At 55.8% G+C, this 24,412-nt stretch overlaps 2 protein-coding genes across 2 annotated transcripts; one reads left to right on the top strand and one right to left on the bottom strand.

Annotated features, from left to right (window-relative positions):
* Positions 1-1,081: 1,081 nt before the first annotated feature.
* Positions 1,082-22,633, top strand: Upf1 (UPF1 RNA helicase and ATPase). The gene is given in 29 exon segments (XM_038324679.2): positions 1,082-1,561; positions 9,489-9,628; positions 10,564-10,653; positions 12,038-12,205; positions 12,579-12,759; positions 13,558-13,719; positions 14,240-14,324; positions 14,498-14,596; positions 14,953-15,061; positions 15,163-15,322; positions 15,400-15,518; positions 15,820-15,984; positions 16,067-16,181; positions 16,697-16,840; positions 17,058-17,271; positions 18,572-18,689; positions 18,875-19,031; positions 19,537-19,679; positions 19,967-20,115; positions 20,118-20,156; positions 20,258-20,323; positions 20,835-20,915; positions 20,918-20,995; positions 21,090-21,172; positions 21,174-21,206; positions 21,208-21,228; positions 21,230-21,310; positions 21,507-21,629; positions 21,743-22,633. Coding segments are annotated over 28 exon segments (3,336 nt in total). The 5' UTR covers positions 1,082-1,345; the 3' UTR covers positions 21,627-21,629; positions 21,743-22,633.
* Gdf1 (growth differentiation factor 1) lies at positions 22,575-24,152 on the bottom strand. The gene is made up of 2 exons (XM_038324677.2): positions 23,849-24,152; positions 22,575-23,458 (listed from the first exon to the last, which is right to left on the bottom strand). The coding sequence occupies exons 1-2, from the start codon at positions 24,150-24,152 to the stop codon at positions 22,680-22,682; spliced, it is 1,083 nt and encodes a 360-aa protein (XP_038180605.1). The 3' UTR covers positions 22,575-22,679.
* Between the last annotated feature and the right edge of the window lie 260 nt (positions 24,153-24,412).

The raw sequence follows: 24,412 nt of genomic DNA, 5'->3' as shown, positions 1-24,412 counted from the left end.
ACTTGCTATATAACTTAGGATGACTTTGAATTCGATTCTCTTTCTTCTCCAGAGTTCTGAGATAAAAGGCCTGTGTCACCACGTTTTTCTTTCTTTTTCGTTTGTTTTTGAGACAGTTCTGGGTAGCCTGGAACTTGCTATGTAGACCAGGCTGGCCTCAAGAGTCACAGAGATCCTTCTACCTCTGCCTTCTGAGTGCTAGGATTTAAGGAGTGTACCATCACGCTCAGCCCAGAACTGGTAGATCCGAGAGGTGTACTGTACCTTGATTCAGCTCTCTGAGCATGGAACACAAGCACAGGGAGGATTGTGGTCCTGCATCTCCATGCTGGTTGTGGCTGTAGCATGCACAAAGGGTTCTGTGGCAAACACTGTGGTCTCCAGTGGTGGCGTACGCGTTTCATCCTGGTACCAGGGACTCTGAGGCAGGAGGATTGACCAGAGTTCCAAATCAGCCTGGATTACAGATGAGACCCTCTATCGTGAACAAAACAGGTTGGAGAGAGGGCTCTGGCTAGAGTGCATACTGCTCCTGCGGAGGTTGAGCTCCCAGCGCTCACAACCATCTGTAGTTCTGGGGGGTCTGACGCCTTCTCAGAGTCCCCGGCTAGCACGGTTATGTAGTGAGACCCGGTTTCAAGACAAAAGAAAGGAGTTGTCGTCAAAGGCTTCACGAGCGCCAGGAGAAGCAGTGACCACCATTGGCAGGGTCCACCGTGGATGGTTACGAGCCGAGTTGACAGACGAGGTAAGCAGGGCTCAAGGAGTGCAAGTGCACCGTCCCTGCGCACCAGCCTCCACCCTCACTCAGCCCGAACCTTCTGATCACCCAGCCCCAAACACCACCGCGCAAGCGCACCAGCGGGCAGCGGTTGGGGCGTGTCCTAGCTCGCGAACCCTAGTCCTTAAGGCGGTTGAAGTCCCGCCCATTCGCGCAGGCGCTTGGCGAGTTGCGCCCTCCCGCTCAGCTTCTAGAGCCCGGGCGCAGTTGGCCGCTTTCCGGGAGGAGCGCGCGCGACTGCGCCGGCGTCGGGCTCGCGCACGCGCACCTGTGTCGGCGTCGGGCTCGCGCACGCGCACCGCAGCGGCGGCGGCGGTTCCTGTCTAGGGGGCTGAGAGTGGCGGTGGGCTTTCAGGCGAGCGGCGACGCGGAGGAGCGAGGCGGCGGCAGCGACCCAGCGCTCGGAGCCAGCGGCTCGGCTCTGCTCCCGGAGGCCGGTTCGGAGCTCGCTCGGCTCGCGGGGCGGCGGCGGCGGCAGCTGCTCCAGGTTACGGCCTAGGCCTAGGCGAAGCCTCGGGCTCGAGTGCGCCGAGGCGCCGGCGGAGGGCGCGGTCCGGCGGCAGGATGAGCGTGGAGGCGTACGGCCCCAGCTCGCAGACGCTCACCTTCTTGGACACTGAGGAGGCCGAGTTGCTCGGCGCCGACACCCAGGGTTCCGAGTTCGAGTTCACGGACTTCACCCTCCCCAGCCAGACGCAGACGCCCCCCGGAGGCCCCGGCGGCGCGGGAGGCCCGAGTGGAGCGAGCGCAAGCGGCGCGGCCGGCCAGCTAGACGCACAAGTGAGCGGAGCGGCGCATGGCGGCGCCGGAAGCCGGGCGGGCGGGCGGGCGGGCGGGCGCGGGAGCTGCGGCGCCAGATCTCAGTTAACCAGCCCTGGGCCCCTGTGAGCCTGCCCCAGGCACAGTTAGCAGGCTCCGGGTGCCCGCTTCACACTCTGGCTTCTGAAAGCCCCTGTTAACTGGCCATGGATACCCACTTTGCATTCCTGTTTAACTGCCTCAGGTAACCGCCACCTGTCTTGAGTCCGTGTAACCTGCCGTAGATAAAACTCTGCTACCTTACCCTGGTTGTAGTTTACTTGCCTCTTCCCTAAATCTCTGTTTCCACCCTCAGCTACCTGTCCTAACTACCTATCCCATGTCCCATGTACCTGCCACAGTCACTGCCACCTTTCTTCGGTCCCTGCCACCTGCTCTAGCTCCTTGCAGCTCTGGCCCAGCTCCCTGCCATCTCCTCTGATTCCCTACCTCTTGAACCACTTACTTGCCACCTGCACCTAAGTCTCTGCTACTTGCCCTGTTTCCTCTACCTGTCCAGGCTGTCCAGTGACCTGCCTAAATGTCCTTCTGTAACACAGGATCTGCTCCGGCTCAAGCCTCATGCCAGAGGCTTGAGCCTTTTGGGTGTGTCTGTGGTAACCTACCTTAGTCTCTCTCAGGCCTAAGATGACCTGTCCACAGTTGCTATCTTCTGGGCCCAAAGTGTCCTCCTGGGTCACCTCTTCAGCCAGTCCAACCACCTCATCCCACCCACTAACCATTTCAATCCACCATCCCTCCAACCAGGCCATTCGGATTCAAGTTAGGGGGTCCCTGGAGCAAGGAAGAGCCAGGGTTTTGGCGCCTGTGGTGGAAGCAGCACACTCGTGGCTGGTTGGGGTGGCTGGAGAGGCCGGTGCCTGTTTGTTTTTCCTCCTGGGTTTGCCTGTTGCTGAAACCAGTGTTATGTAACTCCTAGGCTCTGCCTGAAAAAGTTGGGTTTGAGTTTTACTCCTCAGAGGCATTGACAGTGGGTATCACATGGGTGCCTCTGGGAGGGACTCTGTTTTGAATGACAGGTGGCATAGATATTTCAGCTTGGACTAGGAACTGGCCAGCACCTCAGATTGCTCGCACTGTACAGCTTGTTTTCCTGTATTCTCAGAGAGGAGCTGCAGGCTGGAGCCACAGGTGTGTCCCTGTGCTTGGGGCTAGGGAGACACCATCAGTCCTCATCAGTGATCTCAGACCTTGTTGTTGGGGGAGGGCCTTTGAGCTGGCTGGTTGAGTCATGCCTGTGGGTAGACCACCCACTTGGGCTCGTTTTTTTTTTTTCAGTCCTAATAGAAGGAGAGGGTTGACTCAGCCCCTCAGCAATTGGGAACAGGTGTGTGTTGTTTCTAGCTGTTCACCTTCGGTGTAGGGAGCTGGGAGAGAGCTGGTTGCCTGGAGGAGTGAGATGGCCCTGAAGGCCAGGCCTCCTGTTAGTTCCCCCACCGGGTAGACCTTTCCTTTTGGCTTCATCCACCTGGAGAGGGGAGAGAACTATGGGGTCACCCACCATGCAGCAGGATGGGAAGACCAGGAGCAGAAGGGGGGGTTGCTTCTTCTCAAGGTCTTTTAGCTCTAGCTGAAGTGCATCAGCAGACTTGTGTGTGTGCTCACATGGATGTGCCGTGCTCCGCCAGTTGAAATTGGAGATTGAACCACGTTCCACCCACCTGTGGCCTCTTAACGTGAAATCGTTGTCCGGGAAGGGAGGGAGCACCTTCCATCCTGTCTTAGGAGGACATACATCTGTGGGACATCTGTGGGCGGAAAGTGAGCAGAATTACAAAGTGGAGAAAGTCCTCCCTTGCACAGCCAGTGGCCTCAGGCACCAGAAATACTGATTTTTTATTTTTATTTTTTTTTACTTGTCTTTGAAGGTGATTATCTATGGTAAGGGGCTCCTAGGAAGCTTCCCTGTGCAGTAGGTTGAGCTTTTCCTGTTGGCTCAGTGGTAGTTCTCCCCAACTTTATTGAAACAGAGTCATGGAGCCTGCACTCACCCTCAGAAAGCTAACAGCACAGTGAACATCTCATCCTGAGTCCCTGCAACCCCCAGCCTCTCTTTGGCCATGCTAGTCCTGTGGCCTCTGTGGATGAGAATGTCCCAGGCCCTTCCTGTTGCTGGAGAGATGGCATGTTTTGATTGTCCTGTGTCTGTCATCTTTGTGGCTCATTTCTTTGGAGTGCAGACAGAACCATAGCCCCATCCATGCTGGGCAGACACTAAATCAGTTGTTCACCGGCTCTGTGCCTGACGCTTCGCTTGCTGTCGTGACCTCAGTGCATTCATGTGCTGGTATGTATCGTGTCCTTTTCATGACTGAGTGGCTGCACTGCACACAGCTATCCCTGCTGACTTTCTGCTGTGGGTTAGCACCTGTGGGAGATGTTCTAGGGGAAGACGCTTGTCCTGGAGTCCCATGTCGTCACTGCTTAGGGGGCTGCTGGACTGCTATGCTGGCTCGGCAGGGATTTGATCCTGGAGTCTAGAGGTAGAGGACTGTTGGGTCAATGCCAGAAATCCCCATTTTCTGTGAAAGGCCCCAGTGTTTGTAAGAACCCTGCAGGTCCAGATGGAATGTGCTGGCACTGTCCTGCAGAGTCCCCAAGATAGGCCAGGCTTTTTTCCCAATTCTTGACTCTTCCAGGTCTCTTTCTTCTGTGAGCACTGAAAGGTGATTTCAGGTCTCAGCTGTGTGCTGGCTTGTGGGAGAGACCCCTGGGCTGCTCAGCTCCTGAGCACTGCTGTGGGCTTTCTTTCAGTGAAATCTGGTGGAAACAGGACCCACTAATGGCACAGTGAAGGGCTGCACTGTCCTTGCTCTGATGTGATGGGTCTTTGGGGACCTGCCACCACTGTTACATGCTTAGCACATAGGCCCTTCATCGTACGTGAAATTCTAGGAGACAGGTACTACTATGTTCCCGAACTGATGGCATGGGGAGTTTTAGTGGCTTTAGGTACCGCCTGAGACTCTGATGTGCTGCTGTGAATCCAGTACCTACCTCCTCCTGGTGAACCTGCAGGTGCAGGTGTGTTGCCCACACAGCACTTGGTGGTGATAGTATGCAGGGAGAAGTGGCCTAGAGGCTGCTGGCTCAGTGCCCTTAGCTGTCCTTGAAGTGGAATCTGTTCAGGGAGGGACACCAGTGTCTGCGGGCATTGCTGCTCAAACTCTGGAACTTTTGCACCTCATCCAGCCCTAGTCACAGAGCCATCTCGCTTGTCCTCTTCTCAGGGAACTTCTATCATGCCCGTCTTCACTGTCTGGTGGGTCCAGCCTCCTGCAGTGTCCCACTGTGGGGTGGAGACCTGCTCTGAGTGCACATGTGCAGGGCGCACGACTCGAAGATTGTTAAACTTAGCATCTTTACCTAGCTCTGTGTGCCAGGGGAGAGCAGACAGACAGCCTCTCCCTACCTGTAGTCTTTACAGAGTCCAGCAGCCCCTGTGGCTCTCTGTGCTGTAGTTCTCCTCTGGGCAGCACCTGTACTACAGTGGTACTACTACACATGTGTACATGTACTACACATGAGGCAGATGGGGCCCTGAGGCCCTCACTAAACTCCTGGCTGGAACTGGCACCCCCTCTGCACCTCAAGTGTTCCTTTGTGCCCCTTATAACCTCTTGGCAGCCTGTGGCCTGACTTCTGCCCTCAGCCCCATGGTGCCTTTCTTTCCTCCTGCATGCAGGACTGATGGAGGAAGGCCTGGCCTTGCTCATGGTGTTCACTCAGCACTGTGAGGACGGTGGCAGTGAGGATGACCTGAGTGCTTATGGAAGCCTTTAGGGGTGCTGGCTTCTAAGTTGGGTGAGAGCGTGGCCTGGAGGGGAAGGGACTGCGGGCACTGATGTGCCCTAGGCAGAAAGGCTTTGGGTAGGGCTAAGTAGAGGACTGGCAGAAGGTGGTCTAGGGTGAGTTAAGGGATGCCATGGCAGTGCTGTGGGCATGCCTCTGGCCATGTGTGAGCAGCCTCTGAATGACAACGGCACTGGAGCCCTCTCCTCGGCTGCTGAGTAACCCTGTCCCTCAGGTCTAGTGAGAGAAAAGGCCCCTAGAGCCTAGGTGTCGATGGTGGCCCACAGTGTTAGCAGCTTTGGTGGGGTGCTTTTTATGGCTTGGGCCAGTCTGCTCCAACTCTTATGGGAGCATGCCTGCAGCACTGCTGCTTCCTCGGGACTCTAGTGCTTGGCTGTGGGGTGTGGCTCGCCTGGATGCCATGCTGCTGCTTTTGTCACCTAGGATGGCTTCTGGCTTTGGTGGCTGACTCCTGACCATGTACTCTCAGGTTTGCTGTTTTCTGCTACCTGCATGGTTCCATCCTTGTGTGCCTGTGAGGTACCGGTGAGCTCATACCATACAGAATAGAGGTCAGAGGCCACAGGATGAAAAAAGGAGGACTTCTTGCTGAACTGGACCCAGTGAGGTTGCCTTTGTTGTAGGTCAGAAGTGACTACAATTCAGCTTGGGTCCAAACTAAAGTTAAAGTTCATAGCCGGGGCTGGAGTGATAGCTCAGAGGTTAAGAGCACTGGCTGCTCTTCCAGAGGTCCTGAGTTCAATTCCCAGCAACCACATGGTGGCTCACAACCATCTGTAATGAGATATAGCGCCCTCCTCTGGCGTGCGGGCATACATGGAGGCAGAATGTTGTATACATAATAAATAAATCTTAAAAAAAGAAAAAAGTTCATAGCCATACAGATCAGAAGCAGCCCCTTGATCAAGACACTAAGTCTTGTTCTCCTGAGGCTGGAAAGACCAGCTGAAGGGATGTGGCTGTTCTGTGTATTTGGGGGAGGGGTACCCCATTCAATGCAGCTTCCACTTATCTCCTGCTTAGGGCTTGGGAGAACAAGAGATGATTCACTTTACATCCCAGCATTTGTGTTTTGGATGGCAGACATGGATTTGGCTAAGACTCTTGGGGCCTCCTGGAGGACATGCTCTCTTCAGGGGTGGGGTTACTACAAGGAGCAGACCAAACAGTGTCCCTGGGGCCAGGTACAGATTCAAGGCTGCCCTGGTGGGTGCTGCACACCTCAAGGCATATAGACAGCTTAACTGAGGCTGAGGGTGGTGCATGCCAAACAAGGTCTTGGGGCGCCAGCCAGCAGACTTAAGTGGAGTGATGCCCATGAGTCCTGTGGTACACCTCTAATCTGAAGTCACAGCATCACACAATGGAAACTTTCTACAAGTTTCTTCTGGAAGCAGGGTTTCCTTTCTGCACTGCTCTGCCCCAGGGTCTGAGTTCTGTGTGTCTTGTAGGAATCAGTCTCCAGGCAGGTGACCCTTGTAGGTTTAATTCACTTGACAGCTTCTGGGTGGGCCCAAGTGTTGTAGTAGAGCAGACTTTCTCCTTGAGTGGGGCCTAAGACACCCAGCCCTGGGCCCTTGAGTTGGCTGGGGAACCTATGGCATGACTTTTAGTCTGGTGAGGTGGCAGTGTGCCCTGGACTTCCTCATGGGGCAAGGGCTCTGGCCCTGCTCTGTGCCAGGTGCTGTCCCTTGCTCTTAGCTCATTCTGTTACCATCTGGGACCAGATGTCCCTCTGAGAGCGTGAGATGCTTGCCCTCAACAGTTACAGAATGTGTAGAGGTGGGTAGTCCATTGCCAGGCTGTGCGCCGAGCCTGGAATCTTTTCCAGCTTGGCCTTTGTGGGGTGATGGAGAATCTTCCTTGTGTTTATCTTTTATTGCCTCTCAGGGTGACCAGGGCTTCTCACCCTTAGCTTGCACAGGGACGTAAGCACAGTGCTCTTAGGACCTTGACGCCCTGGTGGTGTCTCACACCTGACTGGCTCTACATGCAGAAAAAATATTTCCCTTTCTCCTTTTAAAAATTATATTAGTTTCAAGACAGGACCTCACTGTGGCACCCTGGCTGGCATTGGCCTTGAAGAGATGTGCTTCTCTCTGCCTCCTATTCCACTACAGTTTCTTAATATGAACCTGTGACTGTCACGCAGCTCAGCTGTGGGTACTCACCCAGAAGTTTTAGGGCTCCATCCCAGCACCACTGGAACAAATAAGGACGGCTCTTCTCCAGAAGCCAGTAGACAGCTTCCCTAGAGGACTGGGTTTTTCCCTAGAGGACTGGGACATTCTAGGCTTTGTGGAATGAGAAACTGAATCAGAGCTGGAGAAATGGCTCTACAGTTGAGAGCACTTTCTGCTCTTGCACAGGACCTAGGTTCAATTCCCAGCACCGATGTGGTACACCTATCAGTACCTCCAAGATCTGATAACCCCACACAGATACACATGCAGGCAAAATACCAATGCTGAGTCAGGACCACTGAGACATCACCTTCCTTCCCAGCCCTGGGATACAGTCCAGCCTCTGTCCACAATGGGGACCATCTGACAAAATTCCAGGCCAGGCACCACATGGGGTGGGGAGTGGGGGGCTCACACACACATGGGAAAGGGGACAGAGTGACCAACAGTGCATGCATGGTCACTGGAATGGTGGCTCAAGGCCACCCTAGGATTCCATCTCAGCCCCATTTACATGGCTAGAGGACACCATGTGTGGCAGAGACAGGCAGAAATCTGAGCTCTTGTGCCCATGTGGGGGGGGGGTGGAAAATGGTATGGCCTGGGGAGAATTGATGGCTCCTAGGAGCAGCAGGTGTGAGGTGTGTGGGCCAGAGAATCGAGACGGAGCCTTGCTCCCTGTCGTCGGCACAGCCCTAGCAGTCACCACAGCCTCCTAGCCCCGCTTCGCCTCTTCTCAGGCCTGTGAGGACTTCTGTTAGAGCTCAGGTCCCAGGCAGGCTCTGAGCTCTTCTGTGTCAACCTGCATATGAGCTTCTGTCTAGCAAGGCTGGGTTTTGAGTAAGGTGAGGGTCCTAAGCTCAGGGAAGTGAGCCAGTCAGGTTCTGTCCCACTTACAGGCACTCCCTAGTATCTTTGTACACAGAAAGTTCATAATGGTCATAGCTCTGGAGAAGGAAGCATTTAGTGGCCATCATGGGACAGGCCTGTCACGGGGTGAGAAATAATGCCACTGATAACACTGATATGCTCGCTTAAAAGCAACCCCGATTCAGCCCAGCCTGGGACCTATGGTAATCCTCCTACCTCCATACCTGGCTTGCTCTATGGCTTGGGGTTTTGGTTTTGTTTTTGTTTTGTTGTGTTGTGTTTTGGTCACAGTTTTAAAGGGATTCTTTGCAATGGCATGGTGTCATCTAGAAATTGGAGCATTGGGGCCAGGGCTGGAGAGAAGCTGGTAGAGCTCCTAATGATACATGAGATCCTGGCTCTGTCCCAGTACTGAGGAAGACGAGTCCAGACTTACTTTGGGCCTTTCTTGTCTAAAATCGCTTCTAGACCACAGAGCACACTCCCCTTGTTGCCTTTGGAGTCAGTATAGACATGGGGTGACTGCGGCCTGACGAGTACACACGGACAAGTGACCCAGCCATATAGGTGCATCTTGGTAGTGTTGGGAATCACCGCGGGGGTCCTGGCCTCTCGTGGGCACCCTGTCTTTAGGATCTGAGAAGTGACTTGCAAATGCCTGCCTGCGGCTTGCAAGGCTCACATCTACAGTGTCAGCTGGGACTGGGGTTCCTGGGGTTATGGAGCCCTGCCTCAGGCTAGCCAAGGCGGCATGGTCTCTGGTGGGGTTTCAGTGCAGACATCCTGTGCTGTGACTCTGAGGCCTCCCTGGGCCTCACCATAAAACCACCTGGGCGTGGAAGTCTTGCTTCTGCCTTTGTGGTGCAACTATTCCTAGGGTGTGTGTGACGGGTTTGGAACGGTTGTCTTGTTCCTGTGCATCTCAGCTGTGCAGATAGTTTCTCTTGACTGCTTAACTGTGAGCTTTATGGCTGGGGGCCATCAGGCTGAGTGGCACCCTTTGGGGTTGTGTTCTACTGTAGGTTGGACCAGAGGGCATCTTGCAGAATGGGGCTGTGGATGACAGTGTGGCCAAGACCAGTCAGCTGCTGGCTGAGCTCAACTTTGAAGAAGACGAAGAAGACACGTACTACACCAAGGACCTCCCAGTCCACGCCTGCAGGTAGGCTAGGAGGTGGCTCCAGTCTCTATTGCTTGTCAGAACCCTGGGCTCAGTACCTGATACCCTGAGTTCACGTAGCTCTGTTGGGTTCCCCTGAACTGGCCCTACTCCTTGGTGGTTAGGAGCTAGAGAGGAGCCCCAACCCAGGGACCCTGAAGAGCCACTCTGAAAGGTGGGGTAGGGAGGCATGGACAGTTTGTGGGCTGGGATGTGTTCTGATCAACTGCGGTTCTCAGATCCATCAGAGTCATACCAGCGAGTGGAGGCTTAAAGAGTTGGGATGTCCCAGCTGCTATACACCCAACTCAGCTAGCCCTTAGTCGCCATCCTCCGCTCCCCCTAGGCCAGAGCTGGTGCCTTCACTGGAGCTTCTGCAGCCACCTGCTGCCCTCTGCAGGGCGAGTTTGGCCTCTCTCCTCCACAGACCTTCCTTTCTCATGGCTCTCCTGATTTACAAATGTTTTCCAGAGCCCCCAGGCAGGCTGAGCTGGGTGCCCTAGTCCTCCTTGCTGCCGCGGTAGACTAGTGAGCCAGCGAGAGCATGTTCTGGTCTGACAGTTCCTGCCCCAGCCGGCCCAGTGCACAACAGAGCTATGGAGAACCTGTGACTTAGGGCAGATAGGGTGCTGCATAGCACCACCAGCCTCTGAGCTAGGCCTGAGAGTTTGCTGGGTCCACGGTGCCTTCTGCTGAAGTCAGGTGCTCCCCTGACCACAGCCTTGTTTCTAACCTGCAATCTGAGGGGAGGGGCCGGGACCGCTTTCGCATCTGGCATCTGTGTTGCCCTCATCTTGCTGTGTTGGTGGCTGTGACTTTGTTACTTGACTTGCTGGGACTGGGTTTGTGTTTAATGGAAACCAGAAGCTCTGTAAGAAGAAGGACTTATCCCAGAGGCTGCGGGCCAGCACTGACTGCTGGAGTTTGGACTTTTCCAGTTACTGCGGAATCCATGATCCTGCCTGCGTGGTTTACTGCAATACCAGCAAGAAGTGGTTCTGCAATGGCCGAGGAAATACTTCTGGCAGGTAGCTAACAGCCATGCATGTGTGTTTAATCAGTGGCGCTTGGGCTGCAGTGAGTTACGATGACGTTGGAGTGAAGCGTGGAATGTGATGGCGCTGGTGAACCTGGGCTCCCTCTGACTGGTATAATGTGAAACAGATGGTGGCATGTGAACGCCTCGGCATGTTTACCCTTGATTGATTCTCTGGCTGGCTCGTTATGCAAGGAGTTTGGCGTAATTTCGTTCTTAGTCTGTGCCTGTCTCACATGAGATGAGGCTAGTACAGCCTACTTGTCCTTGTTCCTGGGAGGTTACGGGCATCCAGTTGGCGCCCCTCACTTGATTGACTCTGGGGCAAATGGTTCCAGATCCTAAGTCGTTAGGAAGAACTAGAATTGTCACCATCTCTGGGTGTTCCTACTGAGCCCCACTCTATTCTGGCTTTCCATAATGATGACAGGGTCCTCCCACTCCTTGAGAGAAGCAGAGCTGAGTCTGGTGTGCCTGCGCCCCACTGCCAGCAGGGGTCTGTTTCTCAGAACATACATTAGAACGCCACAGAAGCTTGTAGGTGCCAGGTTTGCGGAAAGGTCAGGAGGCAGGGGCCAGCATCTTTAAATGGTCTTAAGTTCATCTTCTGAGACCAACGCATCCCATTCTCAGAAGGTTCTAGATACTTTTAAGTGTTGCTACGTTGGCGCCAGTTCCTCCTGTTCAGAAAAAGCAATAAAATAAAGCTCACAGTAAGCAAGAAAGGCCTGTCCTGGATTGGGGTGGGGGAAATTGGCCTAAGCAAGGCATCTAGTGGCCACTGTTTAGGAGTCAGGCCTACAAAGCCAAAAGTGGCTGAATGGCTGCCAAAGGACTCTGGTGAAAGTTGTAATGGGGTCTTGTAAGACTGGCGTCCCCTATAACAATCAGGAAAAGCTGGCAGAGGTCATGGGCCCTCTGGGACAAGCTGACCAGTCTGGCACAGGCCACCCTTGAGGTAGAACATGTCCTCGTATGTGGCAGCATGGAGGGAATGGGAACTGCAGTCTTCAGAGCAGCCCCTTACTGCATAGACCAGGAAGTGACCTGCAGGTAGGCATGGAAGAAAGGGGCCTCTTTTGGGGAGCTGTGCTGTGCCCGCCCAGCCGTTAGTGGTATTAGAGGATCATGAACTGAGCCAGCTAAAGAAAATGGGAATGGAAGAAATTGCAGGGATTGTGAGCCAATGAGCGGTTTCCTGTAGGCAGATGGGTTGGGGCAGGACAGTGGCTCCCGGGTGCACAGGCATGAGGTGTGACCACCGTGCTAGAGGACCATGAAAGGTAGTACCCAGAGCATTCCATGGGGGCCATAGATCTGCAAATGGTGAAAAGCCAGGCTTGGGGTGTTAACTGCCAGTGTTTTCCTGGTTCCAGCCACATTGTAAATCACCTGGTGAGGGCAAAATGCAAGGAGGTGACGCTGCACAAGGATGGACCCCTGGGCGAGACAGTGCTGGAATGCTACAATTGCGGCTGCCGCAACGTCTTCCTGCTGGGCTTCATCCCTGCAAAGGCTGACTCAGTAGTGGTGCTGCTGTGTAGGTGAGCTGCCTGTAGCAGCACAGGACTGAGCGGGGCAGGGACTGTTGGGATCCAAGGGGCTTTTATGTGTGTATTCTGGTCAAATTAGAAAGTGAAGTCTGATCTTATATGGTGGTGCAAGCTTTTAATTTCAGCACTTAGGAGGCAGAGGCGGGAGGACCTCTTTGAGTTCAAGGCCAGCCTGGTCTACATAGAGTGTCCAGGACCAGCTACATAGTGAGACCCTGTCTCCAAAAACTCGAAAAAAAGGAAGGAAACAAGTCTACTGTGAGCTGGGGCCAGAACTGAGATGTGCGGATGCTGCTGGCTTCTGGCTAGTTAGAGACCTCCTGGGCCAGGTCCCAACCAGTTCTCTTACCCCACACCTGCACAGGCAGCCCTGTGCCAGCCAGAGCAGCCTAAAGGACATCAACTGGGACAGCTCCCAGTGGCAGCCCCTGATCCAGGACCGATGCTTCCTGTCATGGCTGGTCAAGATTCCCTCAGAGCAGGAGCAGTTGCGGGCACGGCAGATCACTGCACAGCAGATCAACAAGCTGGAGGAGCTGTGGAAGGTGAGCCATCCAGAGATACTAGCCCAAGGCTGCAGAGACACAAAAGCACACAGCCAGCCTGACACTGGGGCCTTTGGGACATGGGGAGGAAAGACTTGGCCTGGGGAACCTGCAGGGGCTAGTGGGTATTTTTGCTGGCTGAAGGATACAGAGTGGATGGTCTGAATAGTTGGTTGAGGCTGTCATGAGATTTCCTGCTCCAGAGAGCATCTGTCCCAGAGGATGAGTCAGGGCTTGAGGTCAGGTATGGGACTCTGGCTCCTACTGGGACTAGCTAGATTGTTCAGATCTTGCTAGGGATGTCACTTGAGCATCTTTTTAATCAGGAATCACTAGTAGAGTGGGACAAAGATGTTGTAAGCCTTTCCAGCTTAGTCTCTTTGCACTTGGATGGTCAGGTTCTAGTTACCGTGATGTACCTAGATTCTGTTCTGTTTCCCACAGTGGGGTTTATTGAGCTCAGTGGGTCCTAGGGGAGGCATATGGGTGCAGGATGTAGAAAGATGGATGGACCTGACTCACTGGAGGATGTCCAGGACTCTAAGAGCCCTTGGTTGTGGGCCTAGTGTTGCTCTGGGCCCTGGGGGTGCTCTTTACAGGTTTCTTGGGGTCAGAATGCTGCCGACATGCCCACAACCATCAGTACAGTAGGTTTAGAGCGTAGACTCACAGCAAAGTGGCCACTCTCCACCCATGAGGGTTTGTGCTCAGAGGCCACACAAGCCCCAGTTCCTTCCGAGCTCTCGATTACTGGCTATGGGTTAAGCAGGGCGAGCACAGCTCTATTTTTGGCCACAGGAAAACCCTTCAGCCACCCTGGAGGACCTGGAGAAGCCCGGCGTGGATGAGGAGCCCCAGCACGTGCTCCTGCGGTATGAGGATGCTTACCAGTACCAGAACATCTTCGGGCCCCTGGTCAAGCTAGAAGCTGACTACGACAAGAAGCTGAAGGAGTCACAGGTGATGTGGTGCAGTGTGTAGGCTGGGTCTCTAACAGAGTGTCTCCTGAAGGTCAGGGACTCTTCTAGAGCTTGAACCTGGATGGAACCAGAAACGCAAACAGCATCAGACCAGAACTGTGGGCATTTTGAAAGAAGGCCAAAAGTGTTTCTTTTAAAGTCAGAGAGAACCCCTTGTGTCTGGTTCACAACTTTGTCTGCAGCTCCAAGAACATTTCTGGGAGGTGGGCCCCATGCCACCAGTCCCCCAGGCACCTTCTCCCCACAGATCCTGGCATGCGGGGTCTCCTGAGGTTCTCTGCAAAGTCTGCTGCTGGGTCCAGCTTGGGCAACGGGTATTTGGGGGGGGGGTCCTTGTTGCTTCTTTCCCAGATGTTGGAGTTCCTGGCTGTGGGTGCTGTGCACTGCACCCCAAAGGCTGTGCAGCACAGGCATGGCCTCTCTAGAGGCCCTGTCCTGTGGGGAGCCTGGCCCGTGAGTGGGTGGTAGGCTAACTTAGCCCCTGTTTCTCATATGTTCAGACTCAAGATAACATCACGGTCAGGTGGGACCTGGGCCTTAACAAGAAGAGAATCGCCTTCTTCACTTTGCCCAAGACTGACTCTGGTAATGAGGATTTAGTCATAATTTGGTTAAGAGGTGATTGTAAGTTTTAAAATATTTGTGACCATAAGTAGCCTAACATCCCTAGTCCCCTGTATCATGTTCTTTTGTGAACTCTGCATGGTGGAGGCCACGGCCCTCTGGAAAGTGCTAACTCTGCTGCTCCTTCCTGCAAGATATGCGGCTCATGCAGGGCGATGAGATCTGTCTGCGATACAAAGGGGACCTAGCACCCCTGTGGAAGGGGATTGGCCATGTCATCAAGGTCCCTGATAGTATCCTTTGCTACGTCAGCTGGGAGGATGGGTGCCATAACAGGACCCCTGGCTGTCCCCAAGGCCTTAACATGTGTGATTCCTTCCTGTCTTCCCTCTGTGTGGGACATGCACACAGTGGCCTTGGCTAGAAGCTGTCCCACCTCAATGCTATTTGTGTGTGTCTCTGTGCACGTGCGTGCGCATACCTGTCTGTCTATGTAATAGCCTGGAGTCAGACTACAGCAGCCCCCTTGGCGGACACCAAGGGGAACTGGTCTAGTGATGGATGGAGTGTCACTCAGGAGGACCAGAAGCCAGTGGCCCTATAGAGGGTAGCGGCTTTGAACAGGAAGCAGACTTAACTCAGCATCCAGATTACGGTGATGAGATTGCTATTGAGCTCCGCAGCAGTGTGGGTGCGCCTGTGGAGGTGACCCACAACTTCCAGGTGGATTTTGTGTGGAAGTCAACCTCTTTTGATAGGTTCGTTCACCTATCCCCCAGGGTGATAGGGCCATGGGGACCCCTCCACCACCATCCAGTACCTGTGGCCCACATGGGTCCTACCCTGGCTCTTCCTACAGGATGCAGAGTGCACTGAAGACCTTTGCTGTGGATGAAACCTCCGTGTCAGGATACATCTACCACAAGCTGCTGGGCCACGAGGTGGAGGATGTGGTCATCAAGTGCCAGCTGCCAAAGCGCTTCACAGCTCAGGGGCTCCCTGACCTCAACCACTCTCAGGTGCCACTGCGACCCTGGGAGCAGGGCCTGTGGGCGTCTGTAGTAACCAGAGCTCTGCTGAAACAACATCCTTGCAGGTGTATGCTGTGAAGACCGTGCTGCAGAGACCACTCAGCCTCATCCAGGGCCCGCCAGGCACAGGGAAGACGGTGACATCCGCCACTATTGTCTACCACCTTGCTCGGCAGGGCAATGGGTAGGTGCTCAGTAGCAACAGCCTTGTGGGTGGGGGGCTGTTTTGGCTCTGCCTGGGCCACGGAGAAAGCGTGTGCAGTGTCAAAATACAGGTATTTTGTGTGTCCCAAAGCCACAAGGCTGCCTCACACGAATGAAAGGGTATGGGTGGCGTTCAGATTATGGTTGCTGGGTAGGGACAGGAAACTACTTGCTCTGCCTTGGCATGGCTGCACCTGCTGGAATCAGAGCTATGCAGTTCCACTGTTGGCCGTTGGTGAGCTTCTCTGGGTGATGCTGACAGCCCACTCCATTCTGTGCAGGCCTGTGCTGGTCTGTGCTCCAAGTAACATCGCTGTGGACCAGCTCACAGAGAAGATCCACCAGACAGGACTGAAGGTTGTACGCCTCTGTGCCAAGAGCCGGGAGGCCATTGACTCCCCAGTGTCCTTCTTGGCTCTGCACAACCAAATCAGGAACATGGACAGGTGAGTATCTGCATCTGGGGGCCTGGTACAGGCTGCACCCTGCCACTGGCGCTGACTCCTACTCCTGCTGTGTGTTCTGTAGCATGCCTGAGCTGCAGAAGCTGCAGCAGCTGAAGGACGAGACAGGCGAACTGTCGTCCGCGGACGAGAAGCGGTACCGGGCGCTCAAGCGCACAGCTGAGAGAGAGCTGCTCATGGTGAGTGTGGTGCCAGCCCAGGAGCCTTGGTGGCCGTTCCCTGTGGGCAGAGAGACTTGAGAGACTTGTCTGAGTCAGGAGCGTGGGAGCACTTGAAGGCCCTGGTCTCTACTTCTGTGCCTACAGTCAGGGACACACAGCTGCCACTTCTGTTGGCCTCCTGGTTCTAACAAGCCAGGCTACCAAAGCTGGAGTCTCAGCTTTGGGGTTCCACCCGCTCAGCACTGTCCTTCAGACATAAAGCTGTTTGTGTGCTGGGGCGTGTGCCCCAGACAACGGTACCGTCTTGAACATTCCTGCTCATGGTAGCCTGTGGTGCTGATATTTGGGTGTCAGAAGGAGTGGCTTGTTTAGTTGGGGAACTGCTTGTGGAAAGTCAGCCTGGGGCAACACAGCTAAACTCCATCAGGAAAACATACACACATGTACACAGATGTTCCTACACACACAACTGCTGAGTGGATATTGAGCAGGGCAACTTACGCCTATGTGTCCTTATGCCTGTGCTTCTCCAGAACGCAGATGTCATCTGTTGCACCTGTGTGGGTGCTGGTGACCCAAGACTGGCCAAGATGCAATTCCGGTCCATCCTTATTGATGAGAGCACCCAGGCCACTGAGCCTGAGTGCATGGTGCCTGTGGTCCTTGGGGCCAAGCAGGTAGGTAGCTGCCACTTGAGTGGCTCCTGATGTCCTGTCCTGTAGCAGTGCTGGGTCCATGTGGTCCGCTGCTGCCACCTCCTGCTGTGCAGTGTGAGCACAGTGCGCACTCACAGTCTTGCTTTTGGATGGTGGAGGTGAACCCCTGTCGGGGGGGGGGGGGGCACTTAGGCTGGCAAGAGCCTGAGGTGTTGACTTGAGGGACTTCTTGCCACAGCTGATCCTCGTGGGCGACCACTGTCAGCTGGGCCCTGTGGTGATGTGCAAAAAGGCAGCCAAGGCCGGACTGTCACAGTCGCTCTTCGAGCGCCTGGTGGTGCTCGGCATCCGGCCCATCCGCCTGCAGGTGCAGTACCGCATGCACCCCGCACTCAGCGCCTTCCCATCCAACATCTTCTACGAGGGCTCATTGCAGAATGGTGTCACTGCAGGTAACAGTTGGGCCTCCCTAACTCACACCAGCACTTTGGGCAGTGTATGTGGTGACCACACAGAGCTGGTCTGTTATGGCAGGTTTCCTGCCGGAGAGTTCTCTTCCACACTGGCTCTAACCCCGTGACAGTCCCAGGCTGTGCACCTCAGTCAGCTACCACAACAAAGGCAGACACCAGCCTGGGCCCAGCTGTCCTCCATGCAGTCTGACTGTGGCGTAGAGGGATTTGACCATGAGGAAGAAAAGGCCGCTGTCTCGTTTTAGCAGTATAAAGTTATTTCTCATAAAAATTTATAATATCTTTAATCCCAGCACTCAGGAAGCAGAGGTCAAGGCCAGCCAGGGCTACATAGTGAGACCCCATCTCAACACACACAGCTTCAGCAGTGGGTTTATTTCTCAGTGAGTCCATGTGGATTTGAGTGCCTGCATTTGATGAATTTAGATAGGGAGGGTCCTGATCAGATCTGTGCCGTGTGGCCTGGCATGGGAATCCCAGTAGCCGTAGGCAGGGTGGCTTCTGCTCTGCCAGCTGTGACCTGTGCTGTTGCCCATGTATGGGAGCATTCCGGGGAGTCCTCTTCTCTGCTGCTCCTTACGACTCAGGTGTCACAGCTGAAATGCTGGGAGAGGCCTGCATGTCCCTGGCTAAGGTGTGCCAGGACAGACCCTGCCTGGGGGGCACCAGAGTTCCTTGTGGTATCATGGCCTGCCCCCACCTAGGGTGTGTGCCTCTGTGGCTGTTATGCCCCAGACTCCATTGACAAGTTAAAAGAACCATGTTGTGCTTCCCTGGTATACTGGAGGGCCTAGGGCAAGGTGCCGTCCAGTGCCAGCTTCCTTCACTCCTGATGGGCTGTGACACATTGGACCCTTGGGAGGAAGGTCCCTGGTAAGGGATAAGCTGATAGGAGTGGATTTAGCCTCTAGGGTGTGAGGATCTGCACAGTGGGAAGCCTGAATAAACCTAGAATAGTGGCAGCCAAGGGGTGCAGTGTGACGCCTAGGTCAGCAGGGTATTGATGGGTAGGCCAGGATTGATGTGAGGATGAGGGTCTATAGACAGACTTGCTTGTGACAGGTGCTGCTCACTGGTCCCACTGTCACGCCGGTGGTGTAGCTGCTAGGGGACTGAGAATGTCTCCTGTTCCTAGTGATGCCTTAAACAGTGTTGGCCTGGCCCCGTGGCTCCCCTCTTCTGGCTCGGGAGCCTGGAGGCAGCACCACGGGCCCAGCGACCTCACTTTCCTCAGCGTCTGTGCTTCCCAGCAGTGACGCTTCTGTCTTCCCCGACACAGCGGATCGTGTCAAGAAGGGCTTTGACTTCCAGTGGCCACAGCCTGACAAGCCCATGTTCTTCTACGTGACACAGGGCCAGGAGGAGATTGCCAGCTCTGGCACGTCCTACCTCAACAGGTGTGCAGCTTCGACCTGTGCGTAGGGCCGCCGTAGCATCTCATTCCCTGGGTTGCTGTACTTGTCAGTGAAGGGAAAGCGTGGGTGACTGTCACGTGCTCTCCAGTTTCCCGTGGTTGCTTTAAATCATATCAGGCTGGGGACAGGCTGTAGGGAGCCTGTCACTGACAGCCAGATGTTCTCAGGACGGAGGCAGCTAATGTGGAGAAGATAACTACAAAGCTGCTGAAGGCAGGTGCCAAGCCTGACCAGATTGGCATCATCACACCCTACGAGGGCCAGCGCTCCTACCTGGTGCAATACATGCAGTTCAGTGGCTCCCTGCACACCAAGCTCTACCAGGTAGGCTGTCAGAGGCCCCGAGGGCCAGGGCTGAGTGCAGCCTTTCTAGTGACCAGAGACGACTGCACATAGTGGAAGAAAAGGGCAAGTCCTGTTGTCACATGCTGTGGGGTATATGCAAGGGCACAGCAGATAATGCATTAAAATGTGCCTCGGCGTGTTGAGCAGCGAGGAGCAAGCACGTGACCACACATCATGTGCAAGGCTGCCTGATGTGCTTCTGGACTGCTGGAGCTGAGAGTGGAAAGGGTGTGTGATGAGTGCTGCCTTCTATGTCAGCACCCTGCCGGCATGGAAGTGCAGAGTGAGACTTCGTAAGAGAACAGGACAGCTGGTGCCACCTACGGGACGTGATACTTGCACCCTAACAGAAGCTCAGCACAGTGTCCTGAACATGTGACAGATGAGGAGCTCTGGTGGTTTTATGTTGGTTGTCACCATGCAGCCCATCCCTGGGGTGTGCAGCAACTGAGTGACAAGGCTGACAGGGCATTGTCTCCTCTAGGAAGTGGAGATTGCCAGTGTGGATGCCTTCCAGGGCCGGGAGAAGGACTTCATCATCCTGTCCTGTGTGCGTGCCAACGAGCACCAGGGCATTGGGTTCCTGAACGACCCCCGGCGTCTCAATGTGGCCCTCACCAGAGCGAGGTAGGCAGCTACCCATTGCTACCTGCCACCAGCCAGGAACAAGTAGCCCCTTCCTTTGCCCTATTCTCCACGTCTGTCCTGGAAGTACACTCAGACCTGGTGTGTCCCTGTGTCTCTGGTACCCTGTCCTTTTTCTGCTTGGGTCATGATTAGTTCAGTTGCTCAGCTTTTTAAGGTGCTACCTCATTTGTTGACCAATGTTGGGTTCTTGGCACCCAGCTCTTAATACTCAGGGTGCAGTCATGTGGGTGTAGCCCTGAGCTCTCAGCATATCTGTTTCCCTGCAGATATGGTGTGATCATTGTGGGTAACCCAAAAGCACTGTCGAAGCAGCCACTGTGGAACCACCTGCTGAGCTACTACAAGGAGCAGAAGGCGCTGGTGGAAGGGCCACTCAACAACCTGCGTGAGAGCCTCATGCAGTTCAGCAAGCCTCGCAGCTCGTCAACACAGTCAACACGGGGGCCAACTGGCTGGCCTTGGGGCCTGGGAAAGCTGGGAGCTCTTAGCCCTGCTGCTGTTTGACTGACACATTCCTCGCTCTTGTGCCACCCCTGGCAGGGGGCCCGCTTCATGACCTACAGCCATGTATGATGCCCGCGAGGCCATCATCCCTGGATCTGTCTATGACCGCAGTAGCCAGGGTAAGTTTTCCTGGCAACCACCAGTGTGTTGACCTTCCCGTGTCCAGTCTGGACCTGTCACCCCCTGGGTGGGCCTCCAGACTCAGTCCTTGACTTCCATTTGGAGCTTCCCAGTTGGTCAATGAGGCTTCTTCAAGCAGGCCCTTGGGCCCCTTTAAGACCCCCAGAGCTGCACTGACCCTCTGCTAGTGATTTGTGCACTGTCCCTCTGGTTGCCACAGAGGCCACCTGTCTGCAGTCAGCTGCCTAGAGTACTGCTAGCCCTGTATGCCCCTGAGGCAAGCCCTGTATGTACCTCAGCCAGACTGACCCTCTGTTTTCTGGAAAAGATTCTAAGTTGCCTAGAAACTCATTATGGACAGGTCTCACTACCTCCTCAAGTTCTTACCCTCTACTAGCACCCTGTATGGCAAACACTCAGCCCCCGTCTGCTGGTCTGCTTGACTGGCCTAGCTACCACTGCAGCATTTCCCGCTGGGGCCCCTGCCTCTAGACCCCTGGTATCTTGCAGGCCGGCCCTCAAACATGTACTTCCAGACCCTACGGACCAGATTGCATGATCAGTGCGGGTCCAGCCATGTGGCCGCCATGAACATCCCATTCCCTTCAACCTGGTCATGCCTCCCATGCCACCACCTGGGTACTTTGGACAGGCCACGGGCCGGCTGCTGGTAATGGCCTTATCCCTGCCCTGTATCCTCATCTGACCCGCTATCCACCGCCGGCTTTTTAGGTGGAGCATGCTGTCTTTCACCGCTGTCTTTCAGGCGGGGCACCCCAAAAAGCAAGACTGGCCGTGGAGGCGCCAGAAGAAGCGCTTTGGGGCTTCCAGGGCCCAGCCAGACCAACCCTTCCCAACAGCCAGGCCAGCCAGGATGTGGCCCTCACAGCCCTTCTCGCAGGGCTGCCCTCACACAGGGCTATGTGTCCATGAGCCAGCCACTCCAGATGAGCCAGCCTGGCCTTTCCCAGCCAGAGCTGTCCCAGGTGGGCCCTCAGCCGCACACGGCCAATCGTGCTGCCTTTCTGAAGGATGGATGACCCCTGCCTGGACTGTGCTCTGGGCCCTGGGCCTGTCACCCTGCCACAATATGGGGTTTCTTCCCAGACTCCAGAGTTTGAGGGCTGGGTGGGTGTGGGCTGGTGGGAGTCCTGCCTCGCTCACTCCAGCTTTGCCTTTCAGGACAGCTACCTCGGTGATGAGTTTAAGTCACAGATTGACGTGGCACTCTCGCAAGACTCCACTTACCAGGGAGAGCGGGCATACCAGCACGGCGGGGTCACCGGGCTGTCCCAGTACTAGAAGGCAAGTGCCCTAGTGGGCTCAACCCCCTGTAACCAAGTACAGGTGAATGTGGGGTGTGGGCAGGTTCTGCTTCTACTTGGCCATGACACCCCTCACCCTGTCACTGATTACAGGTGGCGGCGAAAGAGCTAAGCTATGTGGCTTAGTCTATCAGCATCTTATTCTGGGTAATAAAAATAAAAATAAATGGATACCTGTTTTCCACTGCCTAAAACTGAAGCACCACTGTGTGAGCAGCCGAGGAGAGGACGAGGAAGGAGAGAGGAGCAAGCGAGCGGAGAGCGGCCAGGGAGGACGTCGGAGTGGAGCGCCGAGGAGCGGGCGCCCCCTGCGGGCGGCGAGAGGAGAGAGGCCCGCACCGCTACGAGGCCGGCCCGGCGCCGAGCCCGCCAGAGGGAGAGGCCTCGCCAGGACCGGCCCGCTGTTCTTTTTCTTTGTTTCTCGTGATTTGAGGGGCTATGTTTTAGCAGGACGAACTTCGCGTTTCTGTGCCCGAGCGGGCGGCCAGGATCGTCATGGCGCGGTCCCAGTGCAAAGGGGTTTCATTTAAAGAAAATATGGTGTTTGGGTTTTTTGTTTTTTTTTTTTTTTTTTTTTCCTTTCAAGAATTCTTTCAAAGGAGTATGGGAAGTACTTTGATCAGTTGTCTCTAAGACCTTAGTGGTGGACCTGGGAGATGCAAGAAGTTTCCAGAGAGGCCACGCTAAGAAGCCTGAGCCCCGCAGCCTGGGATCACCGCCTGCACCATGGCCAGAAGATTTGTTTTGCGTTTGAGCTTCAGAGGCCACAGGCAAACTCCTGAGCGTGACCAATGCGTGATGGCCCGCGGGTTCTTCCCCGTCGTGGGTGGAGGTCTCATTGCTGGGCGCCCTGCCACGGCCCCCCAACCTCCCGCAGCGGCCACCCGACCCCTACCCAGGCACACCTGCGCCAACGCAATGGAACTTAATTTTTGGTCAAATTTGTTTTAAGCTTTTTGTCACCAATAAAACATGAACAAATGGTCCTTGCTTTCGCGTGGGGCCGTCCCTGCAAGGGTGTCCCGGGTAGTTAGCGGCAGCCACACTCGTCCACCACCATGTCCTCGTAGTGTCGCAGCACCACATTATCGCTGTTGTCGAAGAAGAGCACGGAAATGGGTGACAGGCGCGCGGGCACGCAGCAGGGCGGGCCTGCACCCTGAGTCGGAGAGGCTGCGTGCATGAGTGCGTGCAGCACGGCGTGGTTGAGCACGGGCGGCCCACCGGGTCCCTGTAGCGCTTCAGGCAGTGTACACACGCCCTGGCAGAAGTTTGCCAGGAAGCCGCGCGGTGCAATCACCCAGCGGTGCCAGCCCACCTCCCGGAAGCTCACGTGCAACCGTCGTGTGCGACACGCGCCCCCAGGACCACCGCCCACCCTGGGCTCCGTGTGGCGCCGCAATCGCGGCGGGGGGCACAGGCGCGCGTCTAGCGTCACAAGCAGCAGCGAGGCCTCGGCCAGCCGCGCGCAGACGGTGGTGGCTCCTCGGTGCAGCGCCAGGGCCAAGCGCAGGGTGCGGGGCATCGATGCGTTGGTGGCCACTGCGGCCCCCAGTAGGTCTGCGCGTACTGGCAGCCCGGGTGCCACAGGCATGCGCAACAGCTCAGGCCCGGGATGCTCGACCTCGGCCAACAGTGCCACGCTTAGCTCCCACCCGTGCGTATCTTCGTGTTCAGCCTCCAGCCGCAACTCCAGACGCGCACGTGTTGGGTGCTCGGCAGGCCCCACGCCCTTCAAGTCGAAGGTGACAGTCCACTTGGGGCACAGCCCGGAGGTCCTGGTGGGTCCTGGGGGTCTGGAGAACAGACCTGAAAGGGCGAGGATAGAGCGGACATAGCGTGGCGTCGCAGCCAATAGGCTGGAAAGAGGAGGAAGGGGAGCAAAGAGAGGAGGGGCGCATCTGCAGGACACTGATGACTGATGGGTGGGGGCAGGGCACCAGATGCAAGGAAGAGACACTGTGGGGTGCCGTGCCTGCACTTGGAGACATGGGCAGATGGAGATGAGCCAACCAGCACCTGGGGCCCCTGGAAAATGACCTGAAGGAAGGTATCAAAGGGTGTGAGGTAGGGGCCTGGTCTTGGGAAGCCCTTGCACCCAAGGGACTTAAAAAACAGGGCCCCAGCTTGCTAGCAGGCTGGACTGGGCGCGTTGGGCCGGCCTCATGGCCCTTGTCCCACCACAAAACCCCCACTTACCGCTGTCCGGGATGTGGCGCACGATGTTTCCGGCGACCCCCAGTTCCTCCACGTGGCACGGTCGCAGAGGGTACCCTGCTCTGGCCTCCCGGGGGTCGCGGCGGCGAAACAGGCGCCACATGACAGGAGGCACAGGCCGGGGCGTGGGGACGCCCCGGGGCACTTCGTGCATCCCGAGAGCCTGGAACAGGGCGGCAGCGGCGGGGCCCGAGGGTGCTGGTGCGCGGGTAGGGGTTGTTGAGGGCAGCAGGAACAGGAGCAGAAAGAGGAGGTGGCCACCAGGGCGGCGGCGGACAGGGAGCATTTTCCTCCCAGGTGTTGTACAAGAGAGTCAGCGGGGTCCACTGCGTCCGGGTCCAGTGGGCTGGTGGCCGCAGGTCCGGGGGGCTTTGCGGTCCTAGAGGGGGCGTGTCCGAACCCCACTGTTCTGGAGGGCAGGACTGGGCGGCGGTCCCAAGGTGGGTGGTCTAGAGTTGACCTGGAGGGCAGAGCTGCTGGCGGCCGGGGTCCCTGGAGAAGAATCTCATCCTGCATTTTAGGGTGGGGCCGGCGTCCTGGGAGCAA

Source organism: Arvicola amphibius, chromosome 4 (assembly GCF_903992535.2).
Source record: "Arvicola amphibius chromosome 4, mArvAmp1.2, whole genome shotgun sequence".
Taxonomy (NCBI): Eukaryota; Metazoa; Chordata; class Mammalia; order Rodentia; family Cricetidae; genus Arvicola; species Arvicola amphibius.
The sequence above is the reverse complement of the archived record's forward strand: the minus strand, read 5'-3'. Positions and strand labels throughout refer to the sequence as shown.